This window comes from Amblyomma maculatum, unplaced genomic scaffold (genome assembly GCF_055883805.1).
Source record: "Amblyomma maculatum isolate TAMU_Amacu unplaced genomic scaffold, ASM5588380v1 scaffold_18, whole genome shotgun sequence".
NCBI lineage: Eukaryota > Metazoa > Arthropoda > Arachnida > Ixodida > Ixodidae > Amblyomma > Amblyomma maculatum.
In genome coordinates, this window is record NW_028146743.1 from 8,447,925 (window position 1) to 8,461,197 (window position 13,273).

The following is a 13,273-nucleotide window of genomic DNA, read 5'->3' on the forward strand; positions in this document are numbered from 1 at the left end:
CCGATGCTGAGATGCTGCTGAACGGGCGGCGGAAACGGGCGGCTTCTTTCTCTCCTCTCGACACCGCCGCGTCGGCGGGGGAGGACGGGCGAACGGACTGGGGGGAGAGCTCTCTTCTAATCGCGTTCTCAGAACCGCAGTCCCCACAACACTACCGCCACGCCCTCGCTCGACGCGGAGGGCCCAACTGCGGCTCCCTTCTCCCTTCCCCGCTGCCTCGGCTTTACCCGGCGAGCGCCGCACAGCACAGCCGGGGAGAGGAGTGCTTCAAGAGCTGCTGGCGAGAGTCGGAAGCCATTGCGGCAGCAGCTACAACAGCGTACGGACGATGGCTCGCTCGCCGCCAGCCAAAGCACTGGGCTGCCTGCTACTCATGATCCTCGCGGGCGTCGCCAACTCCCAGCACTACTACCAACAGCAGGGACGGTCGTCCGTGCGGGGCTTGTGCTACGACCGTTACAACCGCGCCCAGCGCTGCATCCCTGAGTTTGTCAACGCAGCTTTCAACGTGCGCGTCGATGCGACCAACACGTGCGGCCTGCGCGAGCCCACCAAGTACTGCCCGCAGACCGACGTGCCGGGCGCCACCAAGACATGCGAGGTCTGCGACGCGTCCGTCCCACACCTGGCGCACCCGGCCGACTACTTGACCGACTTCAACAACAACGACAACACGACCTGGTGGCAGAGCGAGACCATGCTAGAGGGCATCCAGTACCCCAACCAAGTCAACCTCACCTTGGACCTCGGTTAGTGAGCCTTTTGAAACTCCTCCCATAGCGTGCCGCGCTTGGCTAAGAGGCGATGCTCGCGCTGCATACACCCGAAGAGGCGACAGCACTGGGCGTTCGTCATATTCGTCCATTATTTCATGCTGAATCGTCTTTGCAGATGCTTGTGTACCATAATAGCGGTTCGTACTTCACTCAAGAACAGGCAAAGAAGAAACGATTGCATAGCACTACTTATCAGATCACCAAAGTATATCAATCTAAGAATAGGATATTTGAACTGTCCTTTTTTTTTTTTTCTTACCTATTGGGTACTATTAACGACATAGCAGGCGTACCTGTTCTGCTCGCTCTTCTTAAAAGCATTTCGCTCTGTCATCGCAGCTAAATAATGAATGCCTGCCTCGAGATGACATTTTGACGGTAGTTAATGGTATATTGTGGACTAGGCGGACTTTGTCCTTCTGAAAATTGCCAGCATCATTTGTTCCGCCGCTTACGACTTTGTCATTGAATGATCGTGAATTGCCTCGTGCGCATGAATGTGGCTACTACATCTTGCTGGCTCGGTTGCCATCAAAATGTTGCAACCGCATTCACGCTACTTCGCGTTTGAAATTTACTGAGCTACTGGATGGGACCCATGGAGATTGCCATGTGCCCCAACGGCTGCACGTAGCTGTAGTGTCGGTTTTATACCGGAGCAAGCTGAACTACTGAACTGCTTGAGAAAGTGCGATTTGCCTCTTTTTTTATTTGCCGGCCGGGCCACCGCAAGCAAATAAAAACTGCTGCTGCTTATGATCACAATGCCCAACTTTGTGACGTTTGCTGTTTTTGCTTTTCACGAGAAAATATTTCCTCCTTTTTGCTTGTCTATTTCCACAGAGTCGTACATACGTGTATCTGTCGCCAGCAGCTCCGAGTGAAAGCGCAGAGGCAGCCGGCCATAGCTCTCGAGAACTTTGTGGCGCGCGTTGCCTGCTTCACAATTCGCAACTTGCTGCCCGGGTGAGGATGCGCATATCCTGTAAATGCATACGTGATCTCGTATCGTTCACAGGTCCGCCTGTAGTAGTAGGCCAACAGCCGGCTTCTAGTGCACCCACCCTTTCAGGTTCGTGTAATACAGTTCGAGTGCTGGACAAACCTGAGGGCACCGATGGGTGTTATCGCTTCGATATCGCGATACTTAACTCTCTCAATGATAAGGCTGATTCGTCCTGAATAAAGGAAGGAGGCTGAATTTCCTCGCCGATAGAAATTACTGTACTAGCTGATGGTTTAGCGATGCCATTGCATGTCTTCCAGATAGTGGCCTGCTTGGAAATGAGACAGGTCAGGTAAAAAGTGCTTAGGACTTGGTTAGTTTCAACTGTTCGCGCACAGCAAGCTCACTGGGCTTTTCTTACCCTCATTTTCATTTATGTCCTGTTTGCAACGCTGCTCTTTTTGTTAAGTAATGGCCTTGTCGCTGTTAGCGAAAGGGACATGGAAGAATTTGATAGAAAAAAAAAAAAGTTGACGTAACGTAGCGAAGAATGAGCGCAACGCGGACGTCGTAACCTGGCTGCTCGTTATTTGCGAGAAACAGTAGTCGTTCTTCATTTCCTCCGCCAGGATGGAGTAGTGGTTATGTCGTTCGGCTACTGTGCCCAAGGATGCCGGATGGAATCCCCATCTCGGCGGTCGGTTTTCGATGGGGACCTTAAGCAAAGTGCCCGTGTGCTGTGCTATATGTCAGTGGACATTACATAATCCCAGGTGGTCGAAATTTCCAGACTCCTCCACTACGGCGTCTCTCATAGCCTGAGTCGTTTTGGGACGTTAAACCCCACAAACCAAACCATTCTTCATTCCATGAAGTACGCATGATCAGTGTAAAAATTGCGTTTAGTAACGCGTCCAGTATTAGGATGACATTGGCGTTAATGAGTGCATGCTCATAGGGCACAACGCTGACACCCGGCCTTCGAACAAGCTTAACAATCTGAGGCGGCAGGAAGTGGGGAACATGTCGAAACGAGCCACTTACAAGTATGCTGCTCCTGCCGCTTTCTGTCACAGTGGGCTAGCCGACAAGAACCACTGACGAGGGCGTTCTACCGCGGCGAGAAGGGATTCAGTTTGCCACAGAGGCTGTATACAAAATAATTTACTTCTATATATATGTATTTTTTTTACGCTCCGTTTCGTTCAGATCGCGTCGTGCCTATACCTGCCCCTGGCTTACTTTCGGAGTGTACTGAGGGACATTCAGGGTTTCACCGAAATAGTTGTACTGGAATAAAGAGGATGGCATGTTTGCAGACAGCACAGACGAGTTTGTCTATTTAATGATTTAACAATGAGTAAAGTGGCGCGTCAGATTAGGTGAAACAACTTTGGCCTCTATCCTTTTTTTTTTTTTTCTGGTTGTTCAAGCTATTCAATGAAATTGTGCGCCGGCGTGCATGGTTTGCCTTCGAGTTTTATCGCCGCCTATTTTGGCGCTCTACGGATTCAGCGATGACCGTGTCTGCGTGGGCACTAGGAAAGGTGCTAAGCAAAACTGGTATACAACACGCAGCCTGTGTTTGAGCTCAGTAAAGCTGCTTTGCAGCGCCATCTAGCAACAACCGTCTAGGATTCAGCTTTCCCGAGCTCTGCCACCGACTGCGTGTTGTATACCAATTTTCCTGACAGCTGTCACATACTGCAGGGGATCGGAAAATCTCTGACAGCACTCTCTTTTGACAAGTTTTTGCGCGTCGCCTCCCTACGACCGTCTCAACCTGGGCTGGCACTGCGCTCGGTACGAATGACGAGCCCACGTTCAGACCACACACTGGGACACTTCCCCGTCGCCATAAGTGGCACAATGGGCCGGCCAAAAACGCGGGCCGTTTCACAGTGGCGAGGTCTGCGAACTCTTGTGTGAAGCTGGACACTTGCGGACAAGATGGGTAGGGGTCCGTTGATTCCGATAAATGCTGCCACGTCCTCGCAACGCGGCACATGCATACATGGATGTGGCTGCAGTCTCAGACTGCGCCAACCTACTGCATACTCATGGGACGGCTTTGAAAAGTATCCTGTGTCGCGTATGCCACTTGAGTAAGCAGGGCATCTCGCATTCACCGTCGACAGCAGTTCCTAAAGTTTCGGTTCTAAACTGCAGTTATCACTCCTGACCTAAGCTCCTCTGAGAACTACTGATAAATAGCAGGGCGTATTTCAGCCTTGGTGGAAGATAAAACGTTTACCAGAAGTAAACGGCGCCAAGTCCTCGCTTCGCAGCTAGCCTGACCATGTTCCAGGCAGATAAGTATTGCCGAGCGGTGAAGCGCTCAAGAACGCATCACCGCTCCCGAGCCTTGGTTTCATAACAGCCCAACAGTTACGTTGAAGCTATCGTTTTGCTTACTTTGCAACTGTTATACAGCCCGGAAACTTCCCGAAAGGATTTTTATATATAGACCGCTTTCGCGGGTAAGAAGGAAAGCAACGGCGTGCCCCTTCCTCCTCTCGCTCGCTGGTGCAGCAATATGGCGGGCGCGGCGCCCACGTGAAAATGGTCTATATTCATCACGCAAAGTATGCACAAAGTAGTATACCAACGTAAAAAAAAAAAAAAAAAATGTACAGGTTCAAATGGCCTTGGACCAAGTTTCACTAGCGATCGACCGCATCTCTGCTGCCTCTTCGATCCATGGCTTCTCCGCAACGGGCTAGTCTGACTTCTTGTTCTATTTTCTCAGCAGCCAGTTTGCCATGGCTGCAGTCTCGCTCTTTGGGGGCATGGACTATGTGTATGGCGTATTAACGCAACTTAAAGGATGGAGCTGCGCAGATGTAGCTTCATAAAGACGACGATGTTAAGTGCACAGTGCAAGAGTGTGCGCTTTTACACGAGCCATGGTCAGCTGCGGCAATAGCACAGTGCTCTCGTACCTGGGCAATGTTTGCTGCAGAGCGCGAGAGTTCAAGACCAAAACTGCACCATTCATTTACCTTTAAGTTTGTGCATGGGAGGAGTAAATCTAACGATCTAGAAGCGCTGCTAGGATACGACGGATCTCAACAGCCTGCAGGGCGCGAGCGGTATATATATTGCAAGGGCCTCAGTACAGCGATATCTTAGTTTAAACGCATCAGCCGTAGAGAGACATTTGTAAACGAACAACGACAGGGCTGTTCTACGGCAGCAAATGTTGCAGCTTTTGAAGAGACGAGTCATATATCTGGCTCTCAACGAAGCGAGACACATAATTTGATGCGTTATTGGCGCGCGTCATGCGCGCTGTAATGATTGCCTAAACTGCGATTTAGTTCCTACCTTCAAGAACTCTTTGATGGTGACGGTGAAAAAACTTCAGCCATGGCCTATCCCCAGCATGCCACTGTGTAACTGTAATGCAGTTGTGGTGGAGTCTGACGCCTTTCTTTTCTAATAACGAAACGGAACGAAGACTTTCGCTTAAATTGCCAATGGAGATCGTTTCAACGGCTCTTTTTCACTTCCGAACACTGAGCTGCAGATCTTCCGAGGTTCTAGCTTCTATATGGAAGGCTTTTGAAATGAATTCGTCTATCGCGGAATGTACAGTTGCAACGTTTTTGCGCTTTTCTTCTTCACAGTACATGCGATGTCCAGATGAGAGTTAGATAACCGCAACATATGCGAAGCCATAAGTTTTTGCCTGCCTTGTTGTGTTTTCATTTTTAGGTATTTCAGCAGTGGAGCTGAGGGCGGCATGTGCCGACATCGCGAGGACTTTGTTGCTTTCATCACTTGTTCCCGTCCGGCCTATATAACCTTTGATTACCCTGCACCATCGCCTCTTTCTCAAGCGGGATGTTCCGGCCCATTAGTGCTGACACGGAAATTCTGTGCGCACATGGCCGCTTTATGATAATCAGGCATCGAGAAAGAAAAGGGGGATAAAAGAACTCCGCATCATTGTTGCGATGTCAGGTCTTCTTAGCGCACCTGCAGCCTCAATGATGTCGTTAAAGGCCTCTTTTGAACAGTGCGAAAAATACTGACGAATTTGGTTTGGCACATCTAGAGGCGTTTTTGCAAAAAAAAAAAAAAAAAATTGCTTTGCGCCTGATCACTGCACGTGTAGTTGGTGGACAGTCTACTCTCCTTGTCGCGCGGCTGGATAACAGCGCGGCATTTAGAGGAAGGGTCAGGGAGCACGAAAAGCGAGATTAGGTTGGTTTGGTTGGTTTGTGGGGTTTAACGTCCCAAAGCAACTCAGGCTATGAGAGACGCCGTAGTGGAGGACTCCGGAAATTTCGACCACCTGGGGTTCTTTAACATTAATTTGCTGCCGTAATTGAAAAGCGAAAGCCGCCCCTCTGGACGTGCTGGTGTAGTCGGGAGGGGCCGTGTGTGTGTGTTCCGCTGGCGTGTGTGTATGTGTGTGCAGGAAACTCGCCTCTCGTGCATACCATGGTCCGATAACGAAGCTTATCCAAACATCGCCGCGTGTCTTTCAACAGACGGGCGAAAGCGAGGGAGGAGAACTGAAGGAAAGAGAAAGAGAGGAGATCCGGAACGCACTCCAGAGAAAAAATACGAGCAAGAGGGGTACAGTTAGTGGGAGAGGATGCGGAGCGAAGGGAACTCAGCGGTGTGGTGACGCCGTGACACAGTGAGGCGCCCAGAGCGGAAGGAAAGCAAGCGAAAGCGCATAACACGAGCAAACACGCGCTCAAGTAAATACAAAAGCCACGCCCGAGCAGCAGCAGAAGAAAGAGGGAGGGGAGAGGCAGTTTCCGACCCGCCTCGTTCGGACGTGGGGCGCTCCGGAAAGTTCCTCAGATGGGCAAAGAAAAACGCGGCGCCCGCGCGGGTTCCGTCGCCTATATTTGGAGCCGCTGGCAAGCGACGTTCATTCAAGGCGCAATGTGTGACATGTGAAGCGTACTTTGTGGAGCTTCGCTCCTGCGCAAGTCGCCAAGTGGATAGGCGTGGCACATTGCGATGTCCGTCGGCAGCCGCGCTCTTCTCGACACTGGCGAAAATAACACGATGTGAAGCTTGGTAAGGCACAGAGAGCGAGCTAGCTAGAACGCCGATCTTTAGTCGTATTCGCGGGATTTCGCTCGATACATTGTGTCTCGTGATGCACGAGAGAGAGAAAAAAAAAAAGTGGACTTCATGGCCATGCTCTTCATGGCCACGGTGAGCATGTTTGGATTTAATCGGAACCGCTTTCCACTAATACAGGATCGTCAGTTCGAGCGTTCGGAAACGGCACGGGGTGGGAGCGGGTGTGCGCGTGTACATACTTAGGCATTGCGCCGATTAAACAAAGGAAGTGGGAAACCGTGAATGCGTCATAGCATGAAATGGGTGAACAATGCACTCACAACAGAGGTGGTTTCGCCGTTATCGGCGAACAATATTATAAAACTGTTCGTTGCGCAACTGTGAGAATTTTGACCGAAAGAATGATTGAATATGCGCACGCAAGTTTTCACTTCGCGCGTTACTCTCCCCTACAGAGCTAACAGTGACTCCGCGGGAATGAAAGTTAGGCTAATTCCCGGATTACATGCGATTCTGGGATAAGCGATTCTGGGCTCCTGCACTCGTTGAGCAGCATCGCAGAGCACAATCGTCCATGGTAACGTGCGCTATTTGCCGTTTGGATGAGCCCTGGATGACAAACGTCACTACATTGCTTCAAGTTTCGTCAAAGGGAGTGCCTGTTATTCTTAAGAATGTTGCTCGGCAGATATTACACTAGTCCACATAACGGCCCTACTTTACGTGCCATAACGAGCACTATATTAAGTTGTGGGCATGCGTGGTCAGCGCCATAGAGTTGATTTTCTTTTTTTTTTTTTTACTTCCTTATGCCCTGTTTACTGGTTCAATTAATCGTGCGCTGCGTAAGCAAACGTTTTAGTTTATATTTACGTCACCGAGCGCAGCACAGTATTTCGAGGATTAATATTTATGTGAAAACGCCTGCTAATACTTTGAAAAGTCCTTCACGCGACGCAGGCCATGCAGTTGAACCATACGCTGAAATATATGCCTTCTCGCACTGCGTTCGCGCAAGCACGTGTGCAGAACCCATGAAAGCATTGGATGCCTTGTGGACTATCGCACAGGTGAGAATGGTGGACGGGTAAGGAATCATTACTGCCAAGGTAGTTCACGAAAGGTATACCCTCCAAATCTGAACTCAAAGTGTTTCTGTTTCTTTTTTATTTTATTTTTGTCGCCGAAAACAAATTTCCGTACGATTTCTCGTATGATCTTAAGCTAAACAACACCTAGTGTCGAAGAAGGTAAATAGGTAAGGTGGCTGGGGCTAGTTAGTGAGGTTTGGTGTAGTGTACGTAGTGCCTGACGGCACTGTCGAAATAGCGCGATGGAGACGTCCTTCAGTGGACCACGTCTTCAGTATAGGAAAGAAACCAGCCCTTGCTAGCCGCCATCGGAATGCGTTATGCAAACGCGCCTTTCTTTTGCTTGCCTTCAGCTATACTGTAGCGGTTGCATATTTACTGCTGCTTCAAATGTTTCGCTAGCTCCGACAGTAAGCATGGCCGGGCCCACGCGGGCTGTTGCTACTTAGGCGGTCCTCTTGCCATGTTATGCTATCGATACTGGAAGTGTTCAGTCCAACGCGAGGGCGAGCTAACCTCGCGAGACTTACTATCAGCAAGAAATGAAACGCGAACAGGGGACCTGTAATTCCAGCGCGAAAACACAAACGTATCTCTACAGAGACATTACGAGCGCAGTGGCAAAACCTGTAAAAAATAGCTTTCACGGCAACAAAATTAATTTAACCGGCCCCTTTTGTTGAGCTTCTAGATTAAGATTTCTTCATTTCGCTGTTCATGGTTTGGTTGCCTTGTTCGCGTTTCATTAATTGCTAGTTGTGCAGCACCTAAAAGGAGATCTATTGCTTTGGCGTGTTCAGGATCAAGGCAAACTATAACGCTGGGTTCTGGTACCCTTTCCTGCAAACCAACTTTTTTCTCCCTTTATTCTTTATTTTAAGCGATTGGCCCTGGGCGATACACTATTCAGGCACATCTTTTATTCGCAACCTCCATAAAATTACTTTAGGCTGGTTCTCTGTTCGAACGCTCTATCATGATCTTCGTTCTTTCTCACGAGACATGGCATTCACCTAAGGATGTCTGTGTTGAGGTCAAGATGATCGTAATGCGTAGAAAGGTCGTTCGTACGCATCATCATCATCAGCCTGACTATAACCACGGCAGGGCAAAGGCCTCTCCCATATTCCTCGAATTAATCCGGTCCCTTGCTAGCTGCATCCAGTTGACCGCTGCGAATTTCTTAACCTCATACGCCCACCTAACTTTCTCCGGCCCCCTGGTACGCTTTCCTTCCCTTGGAATCACGTTTGTTACCCTAACCGACCATGTTTTATCCTCTCTTTGCACTACATGTCCTGCCCATGCCCATTTCTTCTTGATTTCCACTAGAATGTCGGTAACTTGAGTTATTTCTCTGACCCACTCTGCACGCTTCCTATCTCTTAAAGTTACCCCTAATATTTCGTTCCATAGCCCTCTGCGTTGTCCTCTACATAAATAGAACCCTTTCCGTTAACCTCCACGTTTCAGCTCCACAGGTGAGCACAGGTAAGATGCAACTGTTGTATACTTTCTTCTTGAGCGATACCGGTATGCTTCTAGCCGTACGCATGCAGCTGCCTAACTCACCAGGCCCTTTGGGCCATCTCGCAGAAACATACCAGTGGTGTAGAGCAACCACGAGTCCGTCGACCCGCAACTTATGCCATGGCTGCTCACAATCGCTTGTGAGTGATCAGCAGCCTAAACACTGTCGCGCCTGCGCAGTCGGGTCCACAGAGCTCCAGCATTCACTTATCTCGCCGGTCCTCCTTGTCATCACGAACCCGGCGTACGACCGATAAAGATTCCCTGACTGGCGTGCTCGTTTCTTCCAGCAGAAACCTTGCCATTCAGGTCTCAGGTTCATTCACAGAGCCGCAGTAGCAGCGGTCGACGCTTCTCGGCGCGTTCGTTGCGATAGTCGATACGGTGCCTGCCCGGCCATGACTCCACGGGCACTTTGAGAGCGTTACGCGCTGTTCGTCAGCTGCCGTCCCGGTATCTGTAACGTGATAGTTTATTCTCGGCGTCTTGGAGCTATGGAGCAACTGCAACTTCTTCGCCTCAGTGCCCGCAGTGTTGCGTCTCTCCCCCCCCCCCCCCCTTCCCTCTTGCTTCGAGCATTTGATGTGATGCCAGTCATCTCTCTTATCGTTCAGAATTCTATCATGGGAGGAGGAGAAGGAGATCTCACGCTCTTGCGGCCTTGTATAAGACGCGCGTGACGCTATCTCGACCGCAACGAAATACTGCTGCAATCTTGCTTTACTGCATCCTTGGCCTGCGAGGCTCGTTCTAACGGGCCCGAGAATTTCAAGTGCAAGAATAACGAAAGGTCTATGTCGCCTTCGTTTCGCAATCAGCTTGGCTAGCCAAGGGGTGCAAAGTCGCGATGACATGGAGCCTGCTCGCAAGTTGTCGTCAGAAGCGTTTCAGAAGGTTCTCATGCGCCACTTGGCAGATTTCGGTTATCGCGACCCTGCAGTGTGCCCTACTAGCTCTGCCAACGGTTTCTCCCCTATGCAAGCTCGATCCTTTTTTTTGTCTTTTCGCTTCCAATTTCCTCAACCCCATGCTTGTCGCCGTACAGTGCACTGGCAACACATAAACGAAGGTAACACAAGAGGTGGAGAGCGTAGGGAATGTGGTTGGACTGTCCATGCGCATCATTTTTTTTTTTTTTTTGCTTCACCTTTAATAAAGCGCCAGGACATACGCGTCTACAGATTGTTCGCTCATTTGTCTATATTTCGCTATAGCTGGCTTTTGAGGGAACACTTTTTGCTGCTCTCGTAGATATGGTTGGTTGGGTGGTCCTGGGGAAACAAGAAGTGCAGCAACTGCTTCACTCAAGGTGAGCACCTGAACCGCGCCGGTTTTGCAAGTTAGCATTAAAAGCGAATTTAAAGTCTCAGACTGTCTCTTAATTACCATTGACTCCTATTATTTGAAGCGATCGGGGTTATTTCTACCGTTATAAAAGTACATAATTCACCCCCGGCGGGGCCGTACGCGTAGAGCTGTAAAAATCGGGAACCCCGCTGTTCCCCATTTGTGTCTATGCCGCAGATAGAAGTGCTGTTTGTATGTGTGTACCGCCTAACAAAGCATACATGGCAAAATTACTTTTGAAAAGGAATTACATTACATTACTAATTACTTTGCTGAAATTCGCAAAAAGTAATTAAATTACATTACTCATTACTGCTCCCAAAAGTAATGAAATTACATTACAATTACTTCTACTGAATAATTAAATTACTTTTAAATTACTTTCTAGTTTCCATCCATGCAAAAACTAAGCAAAGCTAGTAAGCAAAACAACTTGTTCTCCAGACGCGAAGCACCCACATTCTTTCGTTTCCCCGCCAAATTCCGTCCCAGAGAGCTATTCCTTCTCCCTCTGCTACAGTAAGTGCGATTACAAAAACAAGACTACCGCAAAAAAATGAAATAAAAAAAAAATTATGGTCGAACTGTCCTGAAATGGCCGGCGAACCCAGCGTCTTGCTGGCCCGGAGCTGTCTCCACCATTTGAAGCGCCCGAGAAGCTAGGTTATTTATTGCTTCCGCAGTCCCAAGAATCGATGTCGGCACATTTGTGCTCACTGCTCAGTAATGCTCAAGCCACGGTGCCTCACGTCATGGAGCCTTCTGCCTATCTCCCCCAACCCCAATCCTCCTTCGCCCCGTGGTGTTGAGTGTAACCAGGCACCACTGTGCCCTAGCCGACGCAACAGGGAGTGCCGGTACGCCGCGCTCCAAACTAGTTCTCAGCTGCAGCCTTCTTGCACCATCTCTCTAGCATTCCCTTGACGCCTTGTATCCTGCAGATTGGAGAATGGTTGAGGTCTCAGACGCACTGTTCTGCACAACTCTGTCCCCCTTTGCCGATCCGTTACGCTGGCTTCGCTTGCCGCACGCCGTTCCTGCTTTCGCGGCACTCTACTTCGTCGTCTATTGAAGGAGTAGTGGCGCATTTTAGTAAAAGTAATTTCGAAAGGAATTAATTACTTTTGCTGCGAAATTACTGCCAAAAAGTAATTCATTACATTACTAAATTACCAACCTGAAGAAGGAATTCATTACATTACAAAGTACCGAGAAAAGTAATTAAATTACAGTAATTCCATTACTGTAATTCAATTACTGCCTTGTATGTAACAAAGTGAATTCTGTTTTCACCAATTAAGCTTAATTGTAGCCGGATTATATCCCCTGAAGGGGGGGGGGGGAGGGGAGAGTATTAAAGGCGGTGGAGCCATCGCCCCCAAGGAAGAATTTTTACTCAGAAAAACCATGCTGAAGACATTTTTTTGTTTCGACGATAAAGTCCAAACATTCCATCTTTCAAATGGGCTCGCCTTCCCCAACCCACCCCGCCACCCCTCCTCAGCTGCCTCCTCCAGCAACAGCGACCTATAAATCTATCACGCATTTTCCACGAGCATCAACACACTTCTGTCGCCGCATCATCTCTCTATTTCGACCGCCAACGTGATTGGACGAAACTGCTTAAAAAGCCAACCTGTGCGTCTTCATAACGCCACGCACACCCTATGCGATTTGAGAGTAATCGCTTGTTTCGGCTGAACAAGTAGACTGAACTTTTTCGCCTTCTTTGCAATAAAATTGACGGTGCAGAATAGGACAACAAAACGGCTACTTATGGCCATGTATTTCTTTCATGCTTTTTAGAAGCCTGAACTGAGTTACATAATTTTACTCCGCATCAGTTAAGTGATATCACCTTGAATGTACGATATTAGGTGACACATAGCAAAATTGCTGGTTTATGTTAAGCGGCTGTTGCCCCAGCGGACTGGTGGTTCCATTCGAGCGGCGTAAAAGAGGACTAAAAATAAAATAATAATACTGGAGTTATGTCCTTTGTACCATGAAATTCGATGCCAAGAGATTTAAAGCTTACTTTATTTGAAGATTTCATTTTTTTTTAACTGTCATGTGACAGTGGAAGTTAATGAAAATTTTAAGCGACAGTATATGTTGATGTGCCCAGAATATATGTAAGATAAAAAAGTACGCTTTTTTTTTTTTTTTAGCATCTCCGTATACGTGCGGTTTTCATTGCCGTCGCTCAGGGCGAAATCAAGTGAGTCGACCAACGTGCAAGTTCCATAAATTACGGAGGCCGCACTTGCTATAGCGTGCGGCAACGTGTAGCCGTATATGTCCTCAGCAGGGGCCGACCTTCGAATGCCGTTGGTACGCCGTTTTCCCTCTTTTATCGCCCGGCGGCACTCGGTATAGTTCTGTGTTTGGGTAAGATGGGCCCACAGACGTCAGGAAACTTGGCCTTCCGCGACGATGCTGCGACTCACCACTCCACCGTCAACTCATGGAAGCTCAGGAACGGCTTTCACTTGGGTCGGCTACATGGATACGACGAAGCCCAAAATATT

At 48.9% G+C, this 13,273-nt stretch overlaps 1 protein-coding gene across 1 annotated transcript in view; it reads left to right on the forward strand.

Annotated features, from left to right (window-relative positions):
• The first annotated feature begins 228 nt into the window (after nucleotides 1-228).
• LanB2 (laminin subunit gamma-1) overlaps nucleotides 229-13,273 on the forward strand; it is a 161,814-nt gene continuing 148,769 nt past the window's right edge. The window contains exon 1 of the mRNA XM_084586295.1: nucleotides 229-749. Coding sequence (XP_084442421.1) covers nucleotides 329-749 — 421 coding nt within the window. The 5' untranslated portion in view covers nucleotides 229-328. The remainder of the gene's footprint in view (nucleotides 750-13,273) is intronic.